Source organism: Watersipora subatra, chromosome 5, assembly GCF_963576615.1.
Source record: "Watersipora subatra chromosome 5, tzWatSuba1.1, whole genome shotgun sequence".
Classification (NCBI taxonomy): domain Eukaryota; kingdom Metazoa; phylum Bryozoa; class Gymnolaemata; order Cheilostomatida; family Watersiporidae; genus Watersipora; species Watersipora subatra.
Window position 1 is genome coordinate 17746557 of NC_088712.1, and position 25801 is coordinate 17772357.

Sequence of the window (25801 nt, forward strand, 5' to 3'; positions counted from 1 at the left end):
GCAAAGTCTATTCTGCAAAGTAAAACTAATAACAAATATTCTATACATCAACAATAAACCAAAACAAAAGAATAATGTTTAACTATTAAAAGAGCAGTATGACTTGTTCGTCGTCTATCTGTATTCAGGGGTAAAGGTTAGGATAAAGATACTTTGGATGATACTCCAACTCGCGACATTCAAATAGGTGGACTGACGCTGTAACACCTGCATCAATTGAGTGTCTTAATGTTTTTATGAGCAGTTGCGCAGCTACCTATTCTCTGTTTTGTCCACACCTGTGATGATCTATGAACTATTCATCTGACGATGAACTAGAATGTCATGAAAGTTGTATTATTATAATAGAATTAACGCTATACGCGCTTCATTTTTTTTTCACAAATAAGGCGAGATAGGTTGCTATTCAAATCGAATTTGAGAACTTGAACTGACTTGACACTTTACATTATATGAAACTGTTTACGTAGTACGAAGCAAAAACTTCACATAAATTATTCACACTATCTAAAATTTACCTTATAGGAGTGTCTACTGTACCAAATTTTAAAACACGTTTGTTCAACTCACTCAATAATTCCTGATTTCTATCTTTTTAGCAGGTAATAAAAAACATCATTTTGCTAATCATCGCTCAAGCCAATAAAAATGTCTACATACATACCTCACTGCCATACACCCTTAATCGACATATGTAAGATTATTTTTCAAAGATATTTCTTCAAAATATATGTCATATTTTTATTGTAACCCTCCAACATTTTTGCATATACAATAACACCTCATACTTTGTAGGGGGTTACAATGGTAATGGGAATTTTTGCGGAATGAAAACTATATTTTTGCTATGTATGAGTCATAATTTTAAAGGTTGACTTGCAACAAAATTCACATTACTGTTATTTGGTATCATAAGATTCACCATGTTTTACTCTGCTGTTTTGTAGGTGCAAAATATATGGGAATGTGATTACAAGCTCTTAAAAGCTAAAAAAACGAACAGCTAATCGCAGCCACACGAGACCGCCGTAGTTCAGATCCGCTTTCCAAAACAGCTCAAATGGGACGTAGTTGTTACAGGATGGTTTCTGTTTACACTTTCATGCAACCTCATTTGTCGAAATATTTTCACAAATTTACTTCACGCATTCAATAAAACCATGTCTATTGTTCTTACGCGTCTGTTTTATCGTCATTGTAATGCTGTCACTCTTAGCACTGATATCTTATAACTTACCGTAAAAAATCGTTAAACTTTTTAACCTTAGCTCGAAGGAGTACATATCATTGTCTGATAACCATGACGAGCCTGTTGGTTACCTGTGATAATCGAAAAGTACTGCAAAAATTATTTGCGAAGTATTGAGTCACGTGATCAAATTACGACTTGACGATTGAATAATGCCGAAACAAAACTGTAAAGTAGCGAGCATCTATATTTGATACGGGGACTTCGGTAAAACCCGAAGTGTTTGTCATAAACTAGTGCTACGAAATGTTTTATAGTGAGCTTTTTATTGGCCTTTCAATACACGTGAGAACGTCACATGACAAGACGATAACCAAACTGTAATAACTACGTCAGATAAATAAAGAGATTCCAATCTACGGCGGCTTTTCGTTTTTGAGCTTTTAAGGGCTTGTAATCACATTTCCACGTATTTGGCACCTACAACACAACAGAGTAAGACATGGTAAATCTTTTGATACCAAATAACTGTAATGTGAATTTTATTGCAAGTCAACCTTTAACACTTCAGAATATTTAAACTAACTGCTTTCTAAACTTTCACAATCACTATACATGTAAGTACATGTACTTACATGCACATGTATATTAACATGTACTTACATGTACATGTTAATATACATGTGAAATATTTGTATAGTAGATTGTTTAAACAACACTGAATTTCATGAAAGATCAATCGTAACTGGCTGAAACGTGATAGTGTCAAGAATGAAATACTTATGCATAATGAAATAATAGGCAATATACTTTTACAGTAATACCTTATCATACGAGTGCCCAGCATACGAGTGCCCAACATCCGAGTGCCCAACATACGAAAATATCAAAATATGAACAGAACTTTGAGCAAGGTTCTTCCTTGAGATATAAGAAACCTTTGACATACAAGCGTACGAGCCGGTGCTCGATGGCCATTAGATGACTAAGTATGCGAGAGACCGCTTTTAAGAACAGCATCGGTCAGTCTTGGTTGTCGCATCAGTGTAAAAGTTTTAACAAGGTCAGCTAAAGGTTATAGTGAAAGCGAGAGAAGAAGCATCAAACCGAGAACTGATAATAGAAAAATTAAAACAATGACAAAATTAAAGTTAATTTTAGGGAGAGATTAAAAATGCAGTAAAACTTAGCTTTAATTGTGTGTTTAGTGAGCTAAATTCATTTAAATTAAATTCAAAATTTATGTTATGTAGCACCACAAAAAATCTAGCGTGCCGAACGCGTTGCTGTCAAGTTTTTCTGACACCTCATTAGCGACCATGTCTGTCTCAAAGGTAAGAACTCCATACAGTTCTGTACATATCAATGTTATATTTTATTGCAAATCATAACCACTAAACAGGTAAGAGCAGCAAATAGGTATTTACGAGGTAGTTACTAGCAAGTTTGTGAGTGTAGGTGCTGAATTACCACAAGTAAAAACATGTTTTCCGTTGAACTACCCTGTTTTAGGTGGTTCTATCATAGCACAGCAACGGATTAGTTTGGATTCTGTTACTTCATATAGGAAATATTGCATTGACATACAAGCTCAGCCCCATAACGCATTAAGCTCGTAAGTCGAGTTATGGCTGTATAGTAAATTGTAGATACAATAGTGAAATCTGTGAGAGATCAATGAGACAGAAGTGAAGTGAATAGTGAAGCATGACTAGAGTCAGAATCGAAGAGACAAAATCAATGCTAAATACTCTCGAGCTAGGCAACACCACGGGGGGGGTCTACAAACTACGGGACACAAACCTCAGCCTTCAATCCAGTCTGCAAGAACATTGAAAACAAAAAAAGTTTTTAAACTCTCAAACTTTCTCTAAATAAAGTGCTCAACACGCAAGCAAGCTTCTGAGAGTTTTTGTGGTTTTTCCAATCGTCCAATCGATGACCACTAAGCAGCAAGCTCATCATTCCCTTCCATGTTGTAATTCATACAGACAAGCAGCGATAGTTGAAACAGCAGAGTTGGAGGAAGTACTTAATATTAAAAAAGAAAATTGCTAATTCGCTGCATCACCTCCATTTTTTAAGTGATACAGCAAAGCAGCGATAGTTGAAACAGCAAAGTACGAAGGACTACAGAATAACCTTGACTGAGTCCTCATGGGCAAAGGCAAAAAGGAAAATTAAAACATGTCATGTCATGAAACTTTATAGCGAAACAAGGTGTAGCACTCTCACATATCTTAGAAAGACCTGAATCCTTATTCTTGGCACAGAATAAGCTAACTTAGGGATCAGATCCTATGATGCTATAGATGGTAGCCCTTCAAATGTTTTGTAAGCAATCTGAGAGTTGTCCTCCCACATTAATGTAGTTTCATGAGGGACATCATACAACATGTGCTAACTTAAGGATAAGATCCTATGACGCTATAGAGTATAGATGGTAGTCCTTCATATGTTTCATAAGCAATCTGAGAGTTATCCTCCCACATTAATGTAGTTTCATGTGTGACATCACACAACGCATGTGCTAACTTAGGGATCAAATTCTATGACGCTATAGACGGTAATCCTTCAAACGTTTTATTATCAATCAGAGAGTTATCTTTCCACAAAAATGTGGTTTCAAGAGTGGCATTACAAGCAGTGTGTGCTAACATAAGGTTGGTTCACACTGTATCGTTGTTTGCCAGTATTAATCACACAATACTTCGGTGAAAGTATGTGATAACAATGTTTACACTATCACAAACCCATCCAAGTTTACATTAACAAAATTTCTATAGTGTAATGTTCTCATTATACGATGAAATACTAGCCCGAATACGATGAAATACTAGCCCCGAATACGATGAAATACTAGACCCGAATACGATGAAATACTAGCCCCGAATACGATGAAATACTAGCCCCGAATACGATGAAATACTAGCCCCGAATACGATGAAATACTAGCCCCGAATACGATGAAATACTAGCCCCGAATAAGATGAAATACTAGCCCCGAATACGTTGAAATACTAGCCCCGAATACGATGAAATACTAGCCCCGAATACGATGAAATACTAGCCCCGAATACGATGAAATACTAGCCCCGAATACGATGAAATACTAGCCCCGAATACGATGAAATACTAGCCCCGAATATGATGAAATACTAGCCCCGAATACGATGAAATACTAGCCCCGAATACGATGAAATACTAGCCCCGAATACGATGAAATACTAGCTCCGAATACTACAAAGTACTAGCCCCGAATACTACAAAATACTAGCCGGCAGCAACTATCATAAAAGAAACTATGGATCGAGCTATCCGCAGCGGCTAATCACCACCGCCGATGTGGTACACATTGTACAGGCTGTTGTGAATTCTAGGCCAGCTATCGGGGAAGTTTGACAGCTGCAGACTTTCCTGATGTATCTGTGTTGCCTCGACGATGGGTGGCTTACAGTGAACGCAATCGACGCAAGGACAATGACATATTGCGACATAACGTGAACCAGCCTATAGGGAATCAGTTCCTATAACCCGATGGTAATTATTCAGATGTTTAGTAAGCAATCAGAGGGTTGTCCACCCTTATACAAGTACATTGATCTACAATGTAAGTTGAACAGAGGAAAAGTTTACATACATTCGTGCAGCTTTTTCAAGGGCTTCTATCCACTGTTCTTGTTCCCAAGACGTCTCACATTGCACAACCAGCCGATCCTGCAGAATACAGACAGAGCAACTGTAAAACAAGTTGCATCACACTGGCAGCGGCTGTCTACAAGTCTGGCCAATTCTCTAGTCAATCAAAAGCTTTTTCACATCAAAATAACAATAGATGATATAACTTCATGATATACCGCAGTACACATGTTATAAAAAAAACACTCTTTCAGTGTGTCCACGTTAAATCTAAAACTTTTATGCTTCATGCGAGGCCTGATGTTTTATTTATTGTTTCTAACTTTAATAGCTTGATGAAACCTTTATTTATATAACTCTATACAAACAAAATAAAACAATTTCGTTCAAATGTAATTGCTTGTTGTTGATTTGCCAACTTTGACTTGCGTTTTAGGATAGCTCAGATCAAAGACTGACACATAATAAGCCTTTTAGAGAGCCATGTCCTTCAACTGGTAAAAAGGCTATGAAAAGAGGAAATAAGCTATCAGCTAGTGTTTGCTTTTGCATTAGGCACTCCTGCTTGACATTAGACCGTTGATAAGGAATGCTTAACCCTTTCTACTATCCGAGCTGACAAGTCGAGGAAACTACAGCCTCTTCAATAATAATAATAACAATATCTCAAGGGCTATGATTGATTCAGTTGGAACAAGCTTTGCTTAAGGATACAAACCAAATAAAAAAGTAGGAGTTGTCTCGCCAACAGTGCATTTGTACGATAGAGTAGTTTATGGTCCCTTTGAAATTGTGTGATAACCGTTACTTCCATTTTAAATATTGGAAATCATCATGATAGTCAAGACCATGATAGATCAAGAGTTTATAAATTATTGTTGTTTTTTGTTATATTATCTATATATTATTTGTGTAAATAAATAATATATATAGCGGATGTTCATATATGTGGTGGTGTGTAAGTCTACAGGGCTGATTTTATGCATAAAAATTACCCTGGTAGTCTAGTGTGCTCTGAGGGATCTTCATGTGTAAAGCACAGTGATAACTATCAGCACAACTATTCTATGCTGGAATATCATGAATCAGTGCAGTTGTCAGAGCGTTGGTCTACCATGCTGAATGTCATGAGTTCAAGACCCGCTGAATGCAAATCTTTATCCTCACCTGTAATGTTGGCTTTGGACATGTGGACAGACAAACAGTAAAAATATTAAAAAAAATTTTATAGTAAAAAAATTATATATTTAAGTGACAAAATATTTAGCCTCTAAACCAAATGCTTAGAGCTAACTGTTGTTGGAAGAAGACTTGAACAAGCATCAATGTATGTTTGTCAAACCATGGTAAAATACAGCGTAAAAAGTTGCCTTCTTTTTTTATTAATGATCAGAAAGAAAGAGAAGATAACTCTTGATTTTATGTTTCATAGCTAGGATTGTATAAGTGTTCGCATTTTGTTAAGGGCCTAGTTAACAAAGCTATCCATAAACTTGCCAAAAATTTGAATCTCTCTTAAATAAAGCACGACGGTAAGTTTGTGATGCAACATGTCTACACCATCTACAGCTAGAGGCACCACTATGTAATTCAATTATCTAAAACTACAGAACTATTCTACAATTGTTGGTGTATCTAACTAGAGCCGGAATCACATGCATATCCTACACGCTCCCTAGGTTTAAGGAATTCTAAAGCACCCATAATGTATATGATCTGCATCAATGCATACATTGGTACTCCACGAATGCTTCCTACAACCATTTCCGCACATTCATCTGAGATCCTGGGTTAATCTTTACTATGATAAGGGCATTCCGTCAGAAGACACGGTTAGAGGTTGCAATAAAAGATTGCTTTGTACCGGATTTGAACTCATGATATTCGGGTTTGCAGCCTGACACACTGAAATCGGGGCTAATTATTCACCTTCCATTGTTTCAGAATAGTTGTGGACATACTTATTATCTGTGCTTTATCGACACACCTGACAATCTCTAACAGTACACTAGACTAAGACTAGATTTTTCAAACCCTGATAGCTGAGTGCGATAGCTATCTGGTGCATGCTAGAACAGGTATACCACTACTGGAAAAGGAAAAAAGCGGAGTACACTGGAATTTTCCAATTCAAACACTATTTTGTCGATGACAGATGCCAGATTTTTTATGATTGAAAGATCCATAACCAAAAGAAACTAACCAAAAGAACCTGAAACCAAAAGAGCCTGGTAACCAAAAGAGCCTGGTAACCAAAAGAGCCTGAAACCAAAAGAGCCTGGTAACCAAAAGAGCCTGAAACCAAAAGAGCCTGGTAACCAAAAGAACCTGAAACCAAGAGAGCCTGGTAACCAAAAGAGTCTGGTAACCAAAAGAGCCTGGTAACCAAAAGAAACTGTAAAAAAATGATGCTGACACTAAATGCTTGAACATAAAATATTTTAGTAAACTTTTGCTATAATAAGAGCCGTGTTTGGGAAAAAGTTTGGGAAAAAATATCACATCTTGCGGGGTTTGAACCCATGAACTTATTCCCATCACTCTTCTACGCACTAATCATTCACCTTCCATGTATCAGAATAATTGTGCACCTACTTATTCCCTCTGCTTTATCAGCACACTTGATGATCTCCCACGGCACACTAGACTGCCAGGGTACTAGTAAAACTTATTTGTACAACTGCTGGAAAAGTAGTGTAGCTGGTTAAAAGTTGTTCAAGTTTCTCACCCATTTATGTTCAAAACCAACATTTGTGACAACTACAGATATTTCAGAGAAACACTACTATGAGGTTGCATACTGATAATTTAACTGCCATTTTGGAAAGTTATTTGTGCTGATATGTTCAACACTTCCAATAGCATCAGCGTGGTCAGCAAAGGTATTGTTTATTTAAATTGCATTTGCATTATTAGCTTTTCATTGCATAACTTAATTAGTGTGGACATTTTTTTGATTTTGAAAAGCTGCCTTTTCTTTAATTATTCCTTTTGCGACTGTATATTAGAGAAATCCCTCACTTATCATAGAGATCGGTCAGTGCCTCTTGTGATGAGCGAAAATCCGTGAGATAGAAACTAAATTTTAAAATTACTTTTTTATTAATCATAAATAAGCATTTGCCTCTTTTTCTTAAATAATGACTTGCAACAAAATTCACATTACAGTTATTTGGTATCAAAAGATTCACCGTGTCTTACTCTGTTGTGATGTACGTGCCATACATCCAATACGCCCAATACTTCGCAAATAATTTTTGCAGCACATTTCGATTATCAGAGGTGACCAACAGGCTCGTCATGATTATCAGACAATGATATGTACTCCTTCGAGGTAAGGTTAAAATGTTTAATGAATTTTTTACGGTAAGTTATAAGATATCACTGCTGAAAGTGACAGCATTACAATGACGATAAAACAGACGCGTAAGAACAATAGACATGGTTTTATTGAATGCGTGAAGTATATTTGTGAAAATATTTCAACGAATGAGGTTGCGTAAAAGTGTAAACAGAAGCCATCTTGTACAACTACGTCCCATTTAAGCCGTTTTGGAAAGAGATTCTAATCTACGGCAGTTTTGTGATGGCTGCGATTAACTGTTGGTTTTTGAGCTTTCAAAAGCTTGTAATCACATTTCAACATATTTGGCACCTTCAACACAGCAGAGTAAAACATAGTGAATCTTTTGATACCAAATAACTGTAATGTGAATTTTGTTGCAAGTCTACCTTTAAATTAATTAGACAATTTAGAGAGTTGATAGTGTTTAAGGGGCATGATGAAGGGTGTCACAAGGTGTACTTTTACACTTAACAGGAAAATAGCAAACTGTAATAGCTGCTAGCACAATGATGCTTATGGAGAGATTTCACTGGGCCAGAATATAAGAGAGATTTATGTATTTTATCTTCTGACTTTTATGTATTTTCTTCAATCTTTTAATAAACATTTCGACACCGTGAAGTATTGAACCCACGAAACAAAATTACAGTAAAACATCCTCTTTGGCATTGTGTACGTGTATCTGTCAGTTTGCATAAATGCTCCAAATGGCCGTAAATGACGAACTTCATTTAAACTTCACACGCACCTCTGCCAGATCGGTAAAAATATTTGAATTGAAAACTCCATCTGTTTTCTGAGAACTAGCTTCATAAACACCCATTGAAAGAAATCCCTGTATGGCCGTCCTAATAATTATACCTAAGTCTTACATGATTGCATGAGGAATTTTAACCTTTTGCAAGATGCTACGCATTGCTTTCAACAGGTCACTAAAATATTTGGTTTAAAACTCTATCCGGTTCTTGTGAACCAGCCTCCTGAACCAACCTGCTGACTATCTGATTGAGAATGAAACAAATCCAGAGCACCGCCTGGTTAATTCTTAATATAAAATAGGAATACAATATAAATATAAAATACATAACAAATACAAAATAAAATAATTAAAAATAATTAACACTAATATTATATCACTATAATACTCTTCAAAGTTTAAACTCAAATTATTTAAACTTGACAGGATAAAAATAAAATCAAAAATTTCAATCAATGGCTAATATTTGTTTTTGCATCAAAGTTGCAGCAATTATTATAAACCAAAGCGATTCCAAAAGTTACAAGTGGGGAAACGTTTTCTACCGCCTCCAGAAAAACGTTTACAAATAACTCGTCAGTAAAGCATGCCTCGAGTAGCCAGCTCTCCTACGTCATATATGCATGAGTGACAGCTATTAACATACCAGCCCAAAGGCGCATCTATAAAAAGACACACCGGAGTGCCCAAGGGACTTCTCCGCAATCCCTTGTCGATAACAAAATATACATCCATTTTCTGCTGATGACTTCATTTCCAACCGATGTCTACTAAAGGGCAGCCTGTTCAAATCAATTTACTTATCAATACAATAACTACACGACCGTTAGAATAAATAGAAAGCAGCCAATCATTTAACATAAAAATTAAAATCCTTCAATCCTTCAACTTGTTTCTTTATTTATAACAATGACTAGCGAAATTTCCGCTGTTGCACAGGTATTAAAAGACAGCTAATAAACCGTGGCAGGTAATATAGTTGCCTGCCGCTTGCCATTAGCCTGGCACATTGCCAATGGCCAATTTGAGCAAGCTAGTATCTGTATTGCTAAACTTACTAATAAGAGCCGTGAGAGCAAACTTTAGTGATATTGCGCCATAACGTAATGTAATACAGAGTCGCTATGCCTTTTTAACCACTCATATTGCCCAATGAATTCAATGGATCTTGCGTATCAATTGGTTAGCTTATTTCCTGGTAGAAGGGAAGTTCCGCAATCAACTTTTCTGTGGCAAAGATTCTCCATTCCAAAATTCTAATAGCTACAGCTGGATTGTCCAAATCGTTGACAGAATAACAGAGATTAATATATATATATATATAAATTGTCAATTGTTATTTATCTTTATTAGATAGTAATTAGCGAATTACTACACTGCTGCGCTAGATTGCATAGAGACACACATAGACATTATACATACACACACACAAATATATACATGCACACATATACTGTGAAGCTTCTATTTGAACGCAACGGGTATTTATTTTTCAACCCTTTCCTTGGAGTGGCACTTTAGAGGTGACGATCAAATGAAGGGTGGCGTTTTATTTTTAAAACACCTCACCAGAATATTGAGAAGATGAATTTAACCCTTTCACGGGCGAATTGAATGTCGTCTATATTTTGCACTCTCCTTCGGGCGGTGCAACATTATCCCTTTTGGATGCAACTTATCATAGATCTCCAAATAAATATGCAGGAAAAAGCTGATACATATATTTAACAGTTGATATCTATTGCTTGCAATTGACCTACGATGATCTTACAGCCTTTGTTGCACTTTCTTTCCATCATAAAAGCGAGAATTCTTTTCACATACATCAAAGAATAAAAAACAAGGAACTAGGAAAACAAATTAAACAAGGAACTAATATTGTGTTGCTTGCAAAGTTTGAACGAAAAAATTGTAGACTTGAACTTGGAAAATGGACTTTAATACGAACAGAAACAATGAACGAATTATTGTTATTGAGTAATTATTAGCATGGTTTTGTGGACACATTTCTACTGATCACTTGATTTTATGGGTTAGTAAAGATCAATTGATCAAGAATGTCAAATAGTGGCGTTCAAATAGAAGTGGCTTCCAAGTAAAGGGTGGATCTCGACTTTTCAACCCTTTTTGTAGTGTCGTTCAAGTAAAGGAGTTCAAATACCGGTTTATAACAATAACACACAAATATATACATACACACATATATATACATACACACATATATATACATACACACATATATATACATACACACATATATATACATACACACATATATATACATACACACATATATATATACATACACACATATATATACATACACACATATATATACATACACACATATATATACATACACACATATATATATACATACACACATATATATACATACACACATATATATATACATACACACATATATATACATACACACATATATATACATACACACATATATATACATACACACATATATATACATACACACATATATATACATACACACATATATATACATACACACATATATATACATACACACATATATATATACATACACACATATATATACATACACACATATATATACATACACACATATATATACATACACACATATATATATACATACACACATATATAACACAGATGTATACACTCACTTGTGGCTGGTGTACGTATCCATCTATACATGATAGCACAAAGTTTCTCTGTCTGTTCGCTTATAGAAATAAAACTGCAGATATATACATGTATATTTTATATCTATACATATATAAATCTCAATGTTTGTCTGTCTGTTTGTCTGTGCATCCGTTCGTCCAGCTATAGCGATAAAGTTTTAAGAATGAGAAATCCGCTGCAAACTGGATTTGTACACACACACACACACGCACGCACGCACGCACACGTACGCACGCACACGCACGCACACACACGCGCACACACACACATGCACACACACACGCGCACACACACACACATGCACACACACAAACACGTATATACACAAACACATATGTACAGATTCAGACGCCTATGTTTTAGCACTATTTTAAAGGGCCAGCAATACCAACCAAATGTTTGATTATACAGAACGTTGGTTTCAGGAAACTTACTCTAGTTTTTTATTTACCCAAGGAATGCAAGGTCAAGATCAGCACCCCAACACTACTTATCCCACGACCAAACGAGCGGGAGCGAAGCTTGAGAGTTTTTATGATAAATGCATGTGCCCACAACTTACAAAAATTATTCATTAAGAACGTCGCAACCCTTGTTTCAAAATCTCATCAACAAGTTTAACCATCGTTTTGTAGAATCGTTAAAGTATAATAACAATACAAAACACATATAAGCCTATTCAAATATATTACCAAGTCTTTGTAAATTGTCGACAGTCTCTTAAAACTTACCCATCTGATCGGATTATACACAAATAGACAAATTAATTTGGCTGAAATTCTTCACAAAACGCTTGACAAGCTTGGTTTAATAAAAGTTAAGACCGGCAAACAAAACGCCGAGCGACAGAGAATAGAATCATTAAGTTGTGCACATTTCATGAAAGAATAACGTGCACACTTCACAGGTCTATAGCATTGTCGAATTGTCGAAGGGTTCTGTAATTAACGTAAAAGTACAGAAATCGTTTCTTTTTTGCCGATTTCAAAGTAACTGACATTTTGGAAACTTTTGAGTACTTTGGTATTCTAACTGATGTCCAAATCAGCGACAGTAAAGGAAATGACGATGATATTTTTTTCTAGCGATTCTTATGAGATTATTACAATATTTAATTTTAAGTTTAGATGACTATTGAAGTGTAATAGTCACACTAACAACATCGATGATGGGTAATATGTTACGGTTATTATTTTTTGTAAATAGTTTTGTTAAATAGATTTTCTAAAAATCTATATAAATATCACAACTTCTTGATATTGTTAGCTATGACGTTTTGAAATGCAAACAACATTGTGCATTTGTTTTCTCTTATTACTGTATTACTATATTAATGATATTGGTTATTATAATAATATCAGTGCATTTTACTTCTAATATTGGCCAATATTGCATTTCTCCTATTGCAGGGGAGAGATATAAACATATAATCTTTTCATTTCATTATTGCTGTTTGTCATGACCAAACACATTTTAAATAGATTTTCTAAAAATCTATATGAATATCACAACTTCTCGATATTGTTAGCTATGACGTTTTGAAATGTAAACAAAATTGTGCATTGGTGGTTTTCTATTGTTACTATATTAATAATATTGGTTATTATAATAATACCAGTCCATTTTACTTCTAATATTGGCCAATATTGCATTTCTCCTATTGCAGGGGGAAAAATATAAACATATAATCTTTTCCTTTCATTATTGCTGTTTGTTGTATATAATAACACCCACACCCAGTACATTACAGCTACTATTGCAGTTATCCTATTGCACTGCAGTGCCATTTGACTGCTAATATTGCATTTCTCAACCATCAGTACCCTTTTTCTTTTTTCCAATATCACTTTGGTCGTGGGCTGTATGACAGTGGAATTTCTAGTTAAAGAGTATTCTTCTATTTCTAGAGGAACGGCAGCAGTCTTGAAAGCGTCATGCTCTACACGAAGATAAGTTAAGGACAGCAATGCTGCTATATTCATCAACTATGGAAAACCTTTGATCAACAGAGGTCAGAGGTTAACAGGCTAAGGGTCCACACAGACTGCATTACAAACATCTGTAAAGGTCAAAAACCGTTTTTCATGATTATTTTTCCAACAAATAATGCTTTCCAATAGCCTATGTGTTGAGGTATGCAGTTCGGGTACAAATATGGACACCCCTCCTACCTTTAGGAGAAGTGCCATAAGTTTCACTTTGATCAGAGTGCTGAGGAAACTTAATTACCTTGACAGCAAATGAGCGCATGTCTGTCCACCTGTCATTTAAAGCTATATTTATATTTTTAACAATTATACGCTACTAGCAGTTGGCCAAGAGATGACTGGCCTATCTTCCATTGTCAATCAAATTGCCTTTGGGTTAACAGGTTTAACAGGCTGGTTTTCACGAGCCCGGCTTTTAAACAGTGCTAAACCCACTCCACTATGAATGTTTTTTAGTTATTTTGTCACTCTTGTACTCTTCCAGGATTTGCATAGAAAATCCAAAACACCTTTAATCTATCGTAAGTGTTATATAAAGTGATCTAGCTGTAAGCTCAGGTGTTGCTCGAGATTTGTTCATTGTCAATCAAATAGTCAGCAGGTGAGTGTTTAGGAGGCTCGTTATCGAAAAGGTGAGTAGAGTCAGCAGGTGAGTGTTTAGGAGGCTGGTTCATGGGAAGGTGAGTAGAGTCAGCAGGTGAGTGTTTAGGAGGCTGGTTCATGGGAAGGTGAGTAGAGTCAGCAGGTGAGTGTTTAGGAGGCTGGTTCATGGAAAGGTGAGTAGAGTCAGCAGGTGAGTGTTTAGGAGGCTGGTTCATGGGAAGGTGAGTAGAGTCAGCAGGTGAGTGTTTAGGAGGCTGGTTCATGGGAAGGTGAGTAGAGTCAGCAGGTGAGTGTTTAGGAGGCTGGTTCATGGGAAGGTGAGTAGAGTCAGCAGGTGAGTGTTTAGGAGGCTGGTTCATGGAAAGGTGAGTAGAGTCAGCAGGTGAGTGTTTAGGAGGCTGGTTCATGGGAAGGTGAGTAGAGTCAGCAGGTGAGTGTTTAAGAGGCTGGTTCTTGGGAAGGTGAGTAGAGTCAGCAGGTGAGTGTTTAGGAGGCTGGTTCATGGGAAGGTGAGTAGAGTCAGCAGGTGAGTGTTTAGGAGGCTGGTTCATGGAAAGGTGAGTAGAGTCAGCAGGTGAGTGTTTAGGAGGCTGGTTCTTGGGAAGGTGAGTAGAGTCAGCAGGTGAGTGTTTAGGAGGCTGGTTCTCGGGAAGGTGAGTAGAGTCAGCAGGTGAGTGTTTAGGAGGCTCGTTATCGAAAAGGTGAGTAGAGTCAGCAGGTGAGTGTTTAGGAGGCTGGTTCATGGGAAGGTGAGTAGAGTCAGCAGGTGAGTGTTTAGGAGGCTGGTTCATGGGAAGGTGAGTAGAGTCAGCAGGTGAGTGTTTAGGAGGCTGGTTTTTGGGAAGGTGAGTAGAGTCAGCAGGTGAGTGTTTAGGAGACTGGTTCATGGGAAGGTGAGTAGAGTCAGCAGGTGAGTGTTTAGGAGGCTGGTTCATGGGAAGGTGAGTAGAGTCAGCAGGTGAGTGTTTAGGAGGCTGGTTATCGGGAACCAGAAACGAGTTTTAACGCCAAATATTTTAGCAACCTGGCATAAGGCACAGCTGAGCATATACGAGAAAAGTTTGGGCAAAATTGGACAAAAGATATGGGAACGCATAGCATCTACACATACTAACAGACACACTCACAGGGGCGCACACACTCTGAACGCACACAAAAATGACAAAGTGGGACTTACTAATATACATGATTACTAAACATCTGCCATGTAACAAACATATTTGGTGTATCGAACTCATTCGCAAGTAATCGACAAACTAACTACTGTGATGGTCATATATCGATGAAAGCTGTAGGCATAAGATAACTTCAAATTTATAGGTATGCGGAAAACCAAACGAATGCTTATTGTGTGTTTCCAAGATGGACACCTTTTCCATATTTTGTCAGTGTACATGTTGAGAAACTGAAGGCAAACCTAGCACGAGTGACCTCTGACTAACCAATTCTTTCTAGCTTTGTGAAAATTCAAGTTCGCGGACTGTGAGAGTCATTTAATCCAATATCAAATGCAAAGAATATCTATTTGTGGATCTAGTGAATAAATATTCTCAACACATCAAAAGTTAAAAGACTAAGACCAAGTACCAAGAACCAAGATAAGGCTGTTATCAGTGTAGAATACATTCATGTCAACAAAGGCTATTAGATTATGCAAATAGAGTGTCTTTTTAGTACGTTGTGATAGCACGACTCCCCTCTAACTGCAAAATTCCATTAAAAACTGTCAAAAATTGACTTGTACAACCGGCATTGACCAATGATAATCACTTGTACTCGTGTGTCTACGAGAACTAGAGCTAGTGGCATGACAACACCACCTGGTCTGCCATGTATACCATATGTTATCTCCACTTTTAGCCAGGGTGTGCTAAAATGATACGCACTGTTTACATCATGCGTATTCACCAGGTGATAAGTGTTCAATAGACATTCACACGTTGGAGATTGTCATGAATGTTTTGTTAAAAAAGATAAGGAATTCTACTCCAGAGGTCATAGCAATGTACTCGTGTCTCACTAAGCAGCACACTTTCAAAATAGGAACGATTGAAGTATGAAAAACGTTTAAAATGGAATAGCTTGCACAGCATGTTCTTGCGCATCATAAGTGTTATTTCCGTCTTTCGCAAGCACGAAACATTCGACAAAAATTTACATGTAACCAAAGTTGTATGTCTTGTCGGTTTTCGCTGTTTCTATTTCACGGAAGTTGCAGAGTTGCGGATTAGCCGGGATAATACAGTTGTTACTACGACTGCTCGCAGAGCCACTTGAAACTATAAAAATCTAAAATGTAGGAAACCACCTTTAAATCTTTAGTAACTCTATGAACAACATAGAGCTACTCTTTATGAACTTGGGATCAATATGCTTTTACTTGATTTTTATCGTGAAAGCATAGCACCCTTATTTCTTACAATATTTCTTTTAGCAGTCAAGTTTTTTAAAGTGATCACTAACGTGAATGGAAAACGACCATTCACAAAATTTATGTATAAACGGAAGACCACCAAATTTTCTTTGTTATCATATAACACTGCAGACCATAAATGATCGGCAGAGTTTCATGAAGATTTTAGAAAGATTTCTTTTGTAAAAAACACTCAGTGGCATAGATACATTTGGTTTATCCAGCATGGGTCCTTGTAACTCTATCATTTAAGATGAGCGTACACAAACTGTTAGTATATTTTATCAAAAAGTATCGATATTTTTCTGTTGTTTGTGATTATTTTTGATGTTTGAGATGATCTGACTGCCAGGATGTTTCAAAATTAAAATTGACAAAACTTGATCATGGCTAGAGTGCTCAGAAGAAAAATATGTGCCGAAATGATGTCACTAGTGGCTATCGTCGCTATAGTTTATTAGTTGTCACGCGTCTCTATTCTGTCAGTCTCTTTAAAACTATAAACATCATAACTAGTCACACTTAGACGCTTAAACGTAGCATTTTAACCGTGATCAAATTTAGTCGATTTTAGTCTCGACATATCCTGACAGTCTGATTATCTCAAACATCAACAAGAATCGCAAAAGATAGAAAAATTCTGATACTTTTTGATAAAATATACTAAAATTTTGTGTATTTCATCTTTAATCCTCACAGCATGTGTTTCCATGAGTCTATAAATTAAGCTTCTTTCATAAAAATGGAGTTGTCTGCACAACATATTTACACACCTGAGAGAGTTCATTAATTATAGATATCAAATACGGAAAGTCCTGCTCCTGCAGTTTTGTGATGATACAGTCACCAAGGGCGATAACACCGCGGGGCCGATAATTTGCGCATCTCTTCCTCTCAAACTCCTTCTGCTCCTTCTCAGGGTAGTACAGGAGAAACCCGTCCTTCACCACAAAGAACCTAGGCAATTGCGAATACTATGTAGATGACAAAACAAACATCCAAAAATCTTTTGTTACATTTTACCTCAGAGACAGGCGAGAGAATTAACTACTACCAGGAAGAAGAAGCTGCGATGCGATTAGAGGAAAATATCATTGAATGAGATGATTTCATTAAGACTTTAAGGCAAGATAAAGAGAATAAGTAATCGCAATACTAGTTTAATACCCTGGAGTGACAAAGCATTTTAGCATTAAAAAGGAGTAGGAAGGCAGTGTGTGGGCCTCTCAAAGATCTAGCATGATGTCAGCTTAAGGGTGCTTCATACTATATCAATGTTTGTCAGTCTTTACCTTTCGGTGTTCATCGTTGATTAAGTGAACCGATGGCATCGACAAAGCAATGTGGATACGGGAGAAAAGTTTGCAGCTGTCAAACTTTCCCGACGTTTCGTCGAGGATTGATGACCGCCTTTCAAACGTGAACCATTTTGATGATGGTAACTCGCTGATGGCGTGATTTAATCATATTCATTTAAAATAGTCGCTGCGGGGCTAGTATTTAATTGCAAAGAGGTTTCATCTCAAAAAGTTAAAAAGAGAAATGGGAACACGTCATGGAGTATTTCCTAATACAAACGGGATGGGTTTGTGATAGTGTGAACATTGTTATCATTGACTATCACCCAAGTATTGTGGCATCAACGCCGAGATATGACGATATAATGTGAACCAGCATTTAGCATACTGCAAGCAGAGGCTGTGCATGTGTTAAGAGCTTGTTGTACAAACAATGTCTCGATGATCTTGACTGGACACATCTGAATTCAGTGGCAAAGGAACCTGACTGACTGTAGATATGCCCAGTTGCAGAGAACAATTTAAGGTTGGATGTCATTCCTGTCACCATCCATGGTCTATTTGGGATTTGAACCCAAAACCTGTCATTTGCAGGTCAGGCGTGCTAGACAATGGCGAGGTGTGTTGGACTTGTAAAATCGTGGCCTAAGTTTTTACAAGACCAAAACTGATCGTTCGTTACTGAAAACTGTGTTGTTATTTCAGCAGGTGGAAACAAAAAACAGAGATGGATAACCCGAACTTGGTGATTTGTTGCTCTGAGACAAAAACATTACTTTCTCCTATTAGTAACTAGTACCCTGACAGTCTAGTGTGCTGTGAGAGATCGCCAGGTGCGCAGATAAAGCACAGATAATAACTATCTGTAAAATTATTCTAATATGCTAGAAGGCAATCGATTGGCACTGTGCTTGAGTGTTGGCCAACTAAGCTGAATAGTCCGAGTTCGAATCCTAAATGACGCTATCTTTTATATAACTTCTAACTATCGCCTTAGACAGACACGTCTCTCCCTATATAGGGGAGACTATTACTCTGGCAGCCCTGTGCGCCATGAGAGATAGTAATAGCTATGTGTACAATCATTCTTAGATGTGGAAAGGTGGTGCAGATGGTAGTGGGCCTGGGTGGAAATCCAAAGATTTGGGTTTGATTTCCGTGTGGTGCAATATTTTTTCTTAGCGTGGCTTCGAATGAACAAATGGACATCGCTCTTACTATAGAAAAGCTTTAGGGATTACATTCATAATCCTTCGCTTTCGTGACGTCATTCTATCGTTGTCTGCCATATTTATGGACAACTTTTATTGTTAAAAACATGAAGCTTCTGCAATTAATTATTGCAAACAATCCTTTTGTTTGCAAATTTTTTATTTTAGTATCAAAACAACACCGAAAAATACTATTAATCAAGAGAATGACAATCGTTTTCTACAAAGATGGCGACTTTTTCATGAACGAGCGCATGTGCAAACAGGGTGATGAAGTCAAAAAAACGATGGATTCTGTTCGCAAACTTGATCAGCTATCGGCTCAGAAATTCAAGAGTGGCACATTGGTCCTGAGGCTATCATTAGTAATAGCAGGTGCTCAGTACACAAATGCATGCACACAGGTATCTTCTAGGTCACCAATGATTTCAATGAACTGTTAACTGAACACATTATAGCTGGTCATAAGTTGTAAATCTTCTACATCATTTGGAATACGGTCTTATAAATAAAATTATGTAAAATAAATTTTAATTTAGTTAAAACTATAATTTTAGCTATATATCGAAATTATAATATAATTAAAATTATGTATATCTCGTACATTATTTGTAATACTGTCCAATAAACATCCTTTAATTTTTCATTTTATGAAAAAAAACTTATAATAAGTCTTTCTCAAAATATAAATAAAATATAAAGCTTCAAATAAAATATAAAGCTTTATATTATAGCTTGGGAAAATCTGATCACATTAAAAACAATCTAAACTTTAACAGATACAGCCAAATCCAGCTAAAGAAAACTAATCTCAACGACAACAAGTAGGCATAGTGTTTTTAGAGTGTTTAAAATTTTAGCTCGTAGATTGAGCTCTAAGTTTAATACATACATGCCTAGACTGTGTTTCCACGACTCTGTGAAATAATTTTTTATTTCATAAAAATCATGTTATCTGCACAATGAACTATCGAACTATCTAACGGCCATGAAAATACTATACCATGAATCTATCATAAAACACTGTCAATAATATCCTGTGTTCTAAAAATTCATGGTGTGGTTTTTCACAACTAATCTATGGTCTACAAAATACTTGAGTCCGACCATATCCGTATCCAAATCATCAAAATGAGTTGTGCTATTCTATATGTTTATACAGTCGATAGAAAGCTGTTAATTTGATCAAGGATCAGGGGACCAGCTTCTATATACAACACTAGGTACAAAGGTGTTAAAAGTATTCTGTTCTAATAGGCCTTCTACTTTGCTCGTGGCCTGAAACAATAAGCATGGTCACATGCTTGTCTCAAAAATTTCAACAAATACATCTTTCTGACTCTCATCAACCTTTTAAAAAATCCATACAAAGAATTGTTTTGGTTGCAAAGCTACAATTCATTTATTGGCCAATAAAAATAAAATAAATCGCATCGTTGTATTTCCCCAATTACTGACTACTAGGTGAGAGTTAGTTCTCCAAACACACAGAGAGATTGAAGATTTCTTACCTTTTAGACCATTTGCTAGCTATGATTCCACTTGATTGGCTTGTAAGGTTTACGGGTCGCTTGCTTAAGACACCCGTCAATTGCACATGAGCCAATTCTTCGTCTGCTGTAGGCATTCTTCATTAAGGAAATGATAGTGCGACCGCGAACTAGAACAGACCAATACAGCTTGATGATGTTCAAGTCTGCAATGCATAAGGAAAAAAGAGCAGTTCTAGTGGTCTGCAAACAAGCTGGGGGTTAGATTCCTGAAAAAGACTACTGGTGGTGACATGAATCACATCCAACCTTAAATTGCTCTATGCAACTGGGCCATGTCTCCAGTCATTGAGGGTTCCTTGCTACTGAACTCAGACATTTCCAGCCAAGATTACAGAGACATTGTTTGTGCAATATGGCTCTTTATAATATCCTTAGCTTACAGTAGGCAGACACCATACTTGATCTTCGAGGGGTTGTTTACAAAAGTGTCAGGTCATATCATTTTCAATACAAATGAGCCCAATGTAATAGAGAAATTTCTCAGCTTTTCATGACTGTTTTCAGAATTGAAATCAAAGCAATTCAACTTGAGATACAGATTTTTATCAAAGGTGGTTTTGATCAATATGGTCAACACGAAAAAAGTTGAAATTTGTCTTCAAAGAAGATAGATTGGATTTTAAAGAGTATTATTTGTTGACGTTTAGGAAGGTCATAGCAACCGCACGCTACAAACTTTACATTTTTTATGAATGTTAGAAATGACTAGACTTCACAAAAGTTTAAGCCGCATGGACAAGTTACAGTATGTGAGCCCATTGTGTGACATGCCTCATTTGTATTGAAAATGATATGACCTGTCACATTAATACTTGCACCATGAAAGGTCGAGAATCTGCTGTCTGATTTGTTGAATTTCGTGTAAGGTTCGGTTGATGCAATGTGTTTTATTTGAATTTAGTTTTTCTTTTGAGTCTCTTCGTAAATTGGTATGTTCGTATGATCTACGTAAGTACAGGCTTCACATACAGTTGCGGTCAGTGTGTAGACACAGCAAGCTGTGATTATGAACAGAAAAATTGCTAGGTTCCCGGGTAACACCAACTCAGAGGTCATTAAGAAGCTAATGAGCGATGACTGGTGTACATTTATTCATATTAAATCACATTTCCAAATTCATCTTTAGAAGATGCGATTCATTAGCCTTCATAATTATATGTGAGACTGCGGGTGAAGGTTTTCCCAGACTTCTAAGTATCAGTTGCTAGCCCAACAACAATTTTGGTTTATCCAGAACTTCTCACAATCTTGTTTCCTTCTACCGTAAAGAAATCCATTCTCTCAAGTCGAACCACATTGGCTCAATCAGCTCCCCTCAACTTTAATGCCAATAATTCCAGCTTAAATGGAATTAGTTAATCGCGAGTAGAATAACTGGTAGCTCAGAAACAAAAAACTCCCCCTGATTTTCTTACCACTCTAGTAAAAAATGATCGTACTTTTGTGCATTAGTATGCCATAATGTCCGTCATAATCAAGAATATCCCAACATAATTTGAAATTACTCTTGGATGCACTATTCTAACTAGAAAGCTAAAATGTAGCACTTCAAATACTGTGTCCAGAAAGCCCACATGTGGCTGGCTTGCTGTCTGTCAAAAATCGACAATGACTTGCATCTTAGCAATGCATGCTTGGGTCGAGCAGTATGGTAGAGATGAGGTGACCCAGTTCTCAGTATCTACCACTCCCGAAGCTGCCAGATTAACCTGAAGGGATGCCTAAGCAACACGTCCAGTCTGACAGAGCCAGGTAGCCATTTCACTTGCCCAATGTGTGAAGGAAAGAAGTGAATCTTTAATTTGCCCACGTTGTCAGTGTGGTACAGGGAGCCTCCAAGTTATGGTCGAGATCCGAAAGACCCAGCAATTTCGTGTTAAAAGTTTGCTGAGAGCTTTTTGTCAGATCAGCATTAAGCAAGACTTGAACCACCAAATCCATGATTGACAGTAAAAGGTGCTACCACTAGGCCATCCTAGGCCTACATGTAATGTGTCTACAACTCTTGTCAAGTTAACTTAAACATGCTTAAGCTAACTTAACAACAAGATATCAAAATGAAAAAAATGAACCCTCCGATGTGCAGGCTTAAATAGATATGGAGTGTTGCCTCAGCTGATGTTTTCTATGCACAACACTTTCAGTATTATTTGCAAATGCATTCAATTAAAAAAAATTGAACACCAAACAAAAGTATGGTTATCATAAATAACCTGTGATATTGTATTTTGACTCATGTTTAAGTTAACTTAAACATGCTACATAGTCAATATAAAAAACTCGAGCAAGTTAGCTTAACATGTTTAAGTTAATTTAAACATGCTTATGCTAACTTAACAACAAGATAGTAAAATGAAAAAAATGAACCATCAGATGTACAGACTTAAATAAATACGGTGAGTTGCCTTTACTGATGTTTCCTACAGTAATGCTTAACAGTTTCAGTATTATTTGAAAATGCAACTAAATTATTTGAAAAAAAATTCAACTAAAAATATTGAACACCAAACAAAAGTAAGCTTATCATAAATAACCTGTGATATTGTATTTTGACTCTGCCAGATTAAAATGGGTAAGGCCTTGTTGTATTATGGGATTTGTTAGGCTCAGGCTATATTGGTGTCTGAGCTCAAGGCAGTACAGGTGGTCTTGGTAATTACGGTGAGTGCATAAAGCTGGATAAAGCTAGTGGGTAAAGCTAGTAGATAAGCTAGTGTAAGGCAGTATAGGGGAGGATATAAGGAAGTGTAACGAAAGACAGAGGCTCTTCTTGATCTTCACATCAGTACATGTGAGTACATTGATTTATACAACAGGCCTTACAAAATCATGTTTCTGTTTGAAACATATTTTTAAAGGTTAATCTACCAGTACAACTCATACAAGCCACGTTTCTCTATTAATTGCTTGTTAAAATCAACAACAAGTAATTAAATAATTAGCTGTAGGTGTACTGATCTTGTACAACTAAGATCAAAAACGAATTTACAAAAACTTGGAACATTAGAAAATTATCACAACACATCAGCTTTGGATTGAAGCAAATGAGCCGGAAGCATGACAATAATAATCAAAATTACTGCCGTCTCTTATCGTACAAAACATTATGAACAACTAATGCAAAAATGTAGAACCAAACCTAGGCTAACTGTGAATAAAATAATCGTGGCACACGATAGCGATTTCCACGTTATTAGCAAGCCGCATATCACATCATAAAATCACTTACTTTATAATCACGTACAGTGAGCAGCTAGTCTACTAAAATACAAAATAATAGCGGCGTGGCAAAAGCGAAGAAGAGTAGTGATCTCAAACTGTTTCGAACGCGCTACCAAGAAGGAAGTTAAACTGTAGACTAGTATCGGCTCTAAACCTTCCCTGCTGAAATCTATTTCATTATTGCAGCTATGAGGAAACAGGCTACAGAACGATATCGTAGCTGTGGTTCGCTAAAGAGCCTATGCACTTTATAAAAAAGCAATGTTACCGGAAGCCATACGTAAAACATAATCGTTGAGAGAGCTTTTAAAAAATTTTAGGCACATTTTTTATTTGATCATATAAATATAGAAAATGTAAAAAGTATTATTTTATTTAATTTTGTTTTACAAGTTTTTTAAAAATTGCGTATAAATTACTGTACTAACACTCAAATGTTTACAATTCTTTATAAGAAACGGTCGGTAACAGAAAACCGAATAAATGCGTGATTTTTGCAGTCGCATCACTTTTTCTACATGTTGCTCTGGTAGAAGTTACAGAATGATGCTATAATCCCCGGGGATTTTCCGGAGGCTGGTGTCAAGGAAACCCTTGGCTGATAAAACTCGGTGTTTTGATTAGCATGTGTAATAAAAAAAAAGTTGGCAATAAGTACGACTCAGAGTTCTCACCATTATCATCGCGGAACGGAGTCTTTGAGATAAAAATTGTGGCCTTGTAGAGAGCTAAAATGGAAAAGAAAAATGAAAGAAATTAATATCAGTTAGTACCCGTATTTATAGGCTGCCAGCGTGCATAATAGTCTAATAGAGCTGCTGATTATATTACGTATATATATTACCTATTATAGAAGCTATATTACGTTGTGATTTGATTTAGTGCAGTTTTTCAAGTTTGATTAGTTTTTCAAGTCTAATTACAATGCGTTCGGCTCGCTTAATACATTTCCGTTGTAGTGTACGGTATATGTATGTTTCATAGTAGCAAATTTTTATATTAACCCTTTTTTACCATAGTCTTTTAAGACTTGCTTGTTACTTTATAAATACTCAACAAATTGTTAATACTCATATTACGTGATTAGTTAGTGACACATATTATTATTTTTGTGTTCGAAATATCTTATTGTGGCAACAGTTGACCTAATTATTGTGCAGCCAATCAACTGGGGATTCTTCTTTTGGTTTGTTAAATAACCTTTCAATTTGGGCATTGCTGACTGTGTTACTGTTTCGCGCTGTGGGTTATAGTACCAATAAAGATACTGCGTTCTTTAATTATAGCTTTGCTTGACCATCCAAGGGAAAGTAGAGTATCAAATTCTTGTCACTGTTTTTGACATTAGCATTGTAATATCAGCCAGCGTATCTTAGCTGTATTCACTATAAATGCTATTGATTGAATACCAAGAGCTCTTATTGCGTGCTTTGATATTAGCAGACTATATATTGCCTGAACATGAAGAATTATTGTGATTGGCTTACCAAGATTTAAAAGTTGAGAGAATGCACCCACAATTCTGTTTATTAGCTCGTCCTCGAGTCTGTTTATCGGCTCACCCTCGAGTCGGTTAATCGGCTCGCCCTTGAGTCTGTTTATCGACTCGCCCTCGAGTCTGTTTATCGGCTCGCCCTTGAGTCTTTTTATCGGCTCACCCTCGAGTCAGTTTATCGGCTCGCCCTCTAGTTTGTTTATTGGCTCATCCTCAAATCTGTTTATCGGCTCGCCCTCGAGTCTGTTTATTGGCACGCCCTCGAGTCTGTTTATCGACTCACTCTCAAGTCTGTTTATTGGTAGCATTCGAGTCTGTCTATTGGCTCGCCCTCAAGTCTGTCTATCAGCTCACCCTCGAGTCTGTTGCAAGTTCACTGTTGAGTTGGGAGTTGCT

The 25801-nt window shown here is 36.6% G+C and overlaps 1 protein-coding gene across 1 annotated transcript in view; it reads right to left on the reverse strand.

The window, feature by feature from the left end:
* LOC137396514 (pleckstrin homology domain-containing family D member 1-like) overlaps nucleotides 1-24016 on the reverse strand; it is a 43170-nt gene extending 19154 nt beyond the window's left edge. The window contains exons 1-4 of the mRNA XM_068082820.1: nucleotides 23918-24016; nucleotides 20647-20795; nucleotides 17400-17583; nucleotides 4830-4906 (exon numbers count right to left, since the gene is read on the reverse strand). Of these exons, the coding sequence (XP_067938921.1) occupies nucleotides 4830-4906; nucleotides 17400-17583; nucleotides 20647-20762 (377 nt within the window). The 5' untranslated portion in view covers nucleotides 20763-20795; nucleotides 23918-24016. The remainder of the gene's footprint in view (nucleotides 1-4829; nucleotides 4907-17399; nucleotides 17584-20646; nucleotides 20796-23917) is intronic.
* Between the last annotated feature and the right edge of the window lie 1785 nt (nucleotides 24017-25801).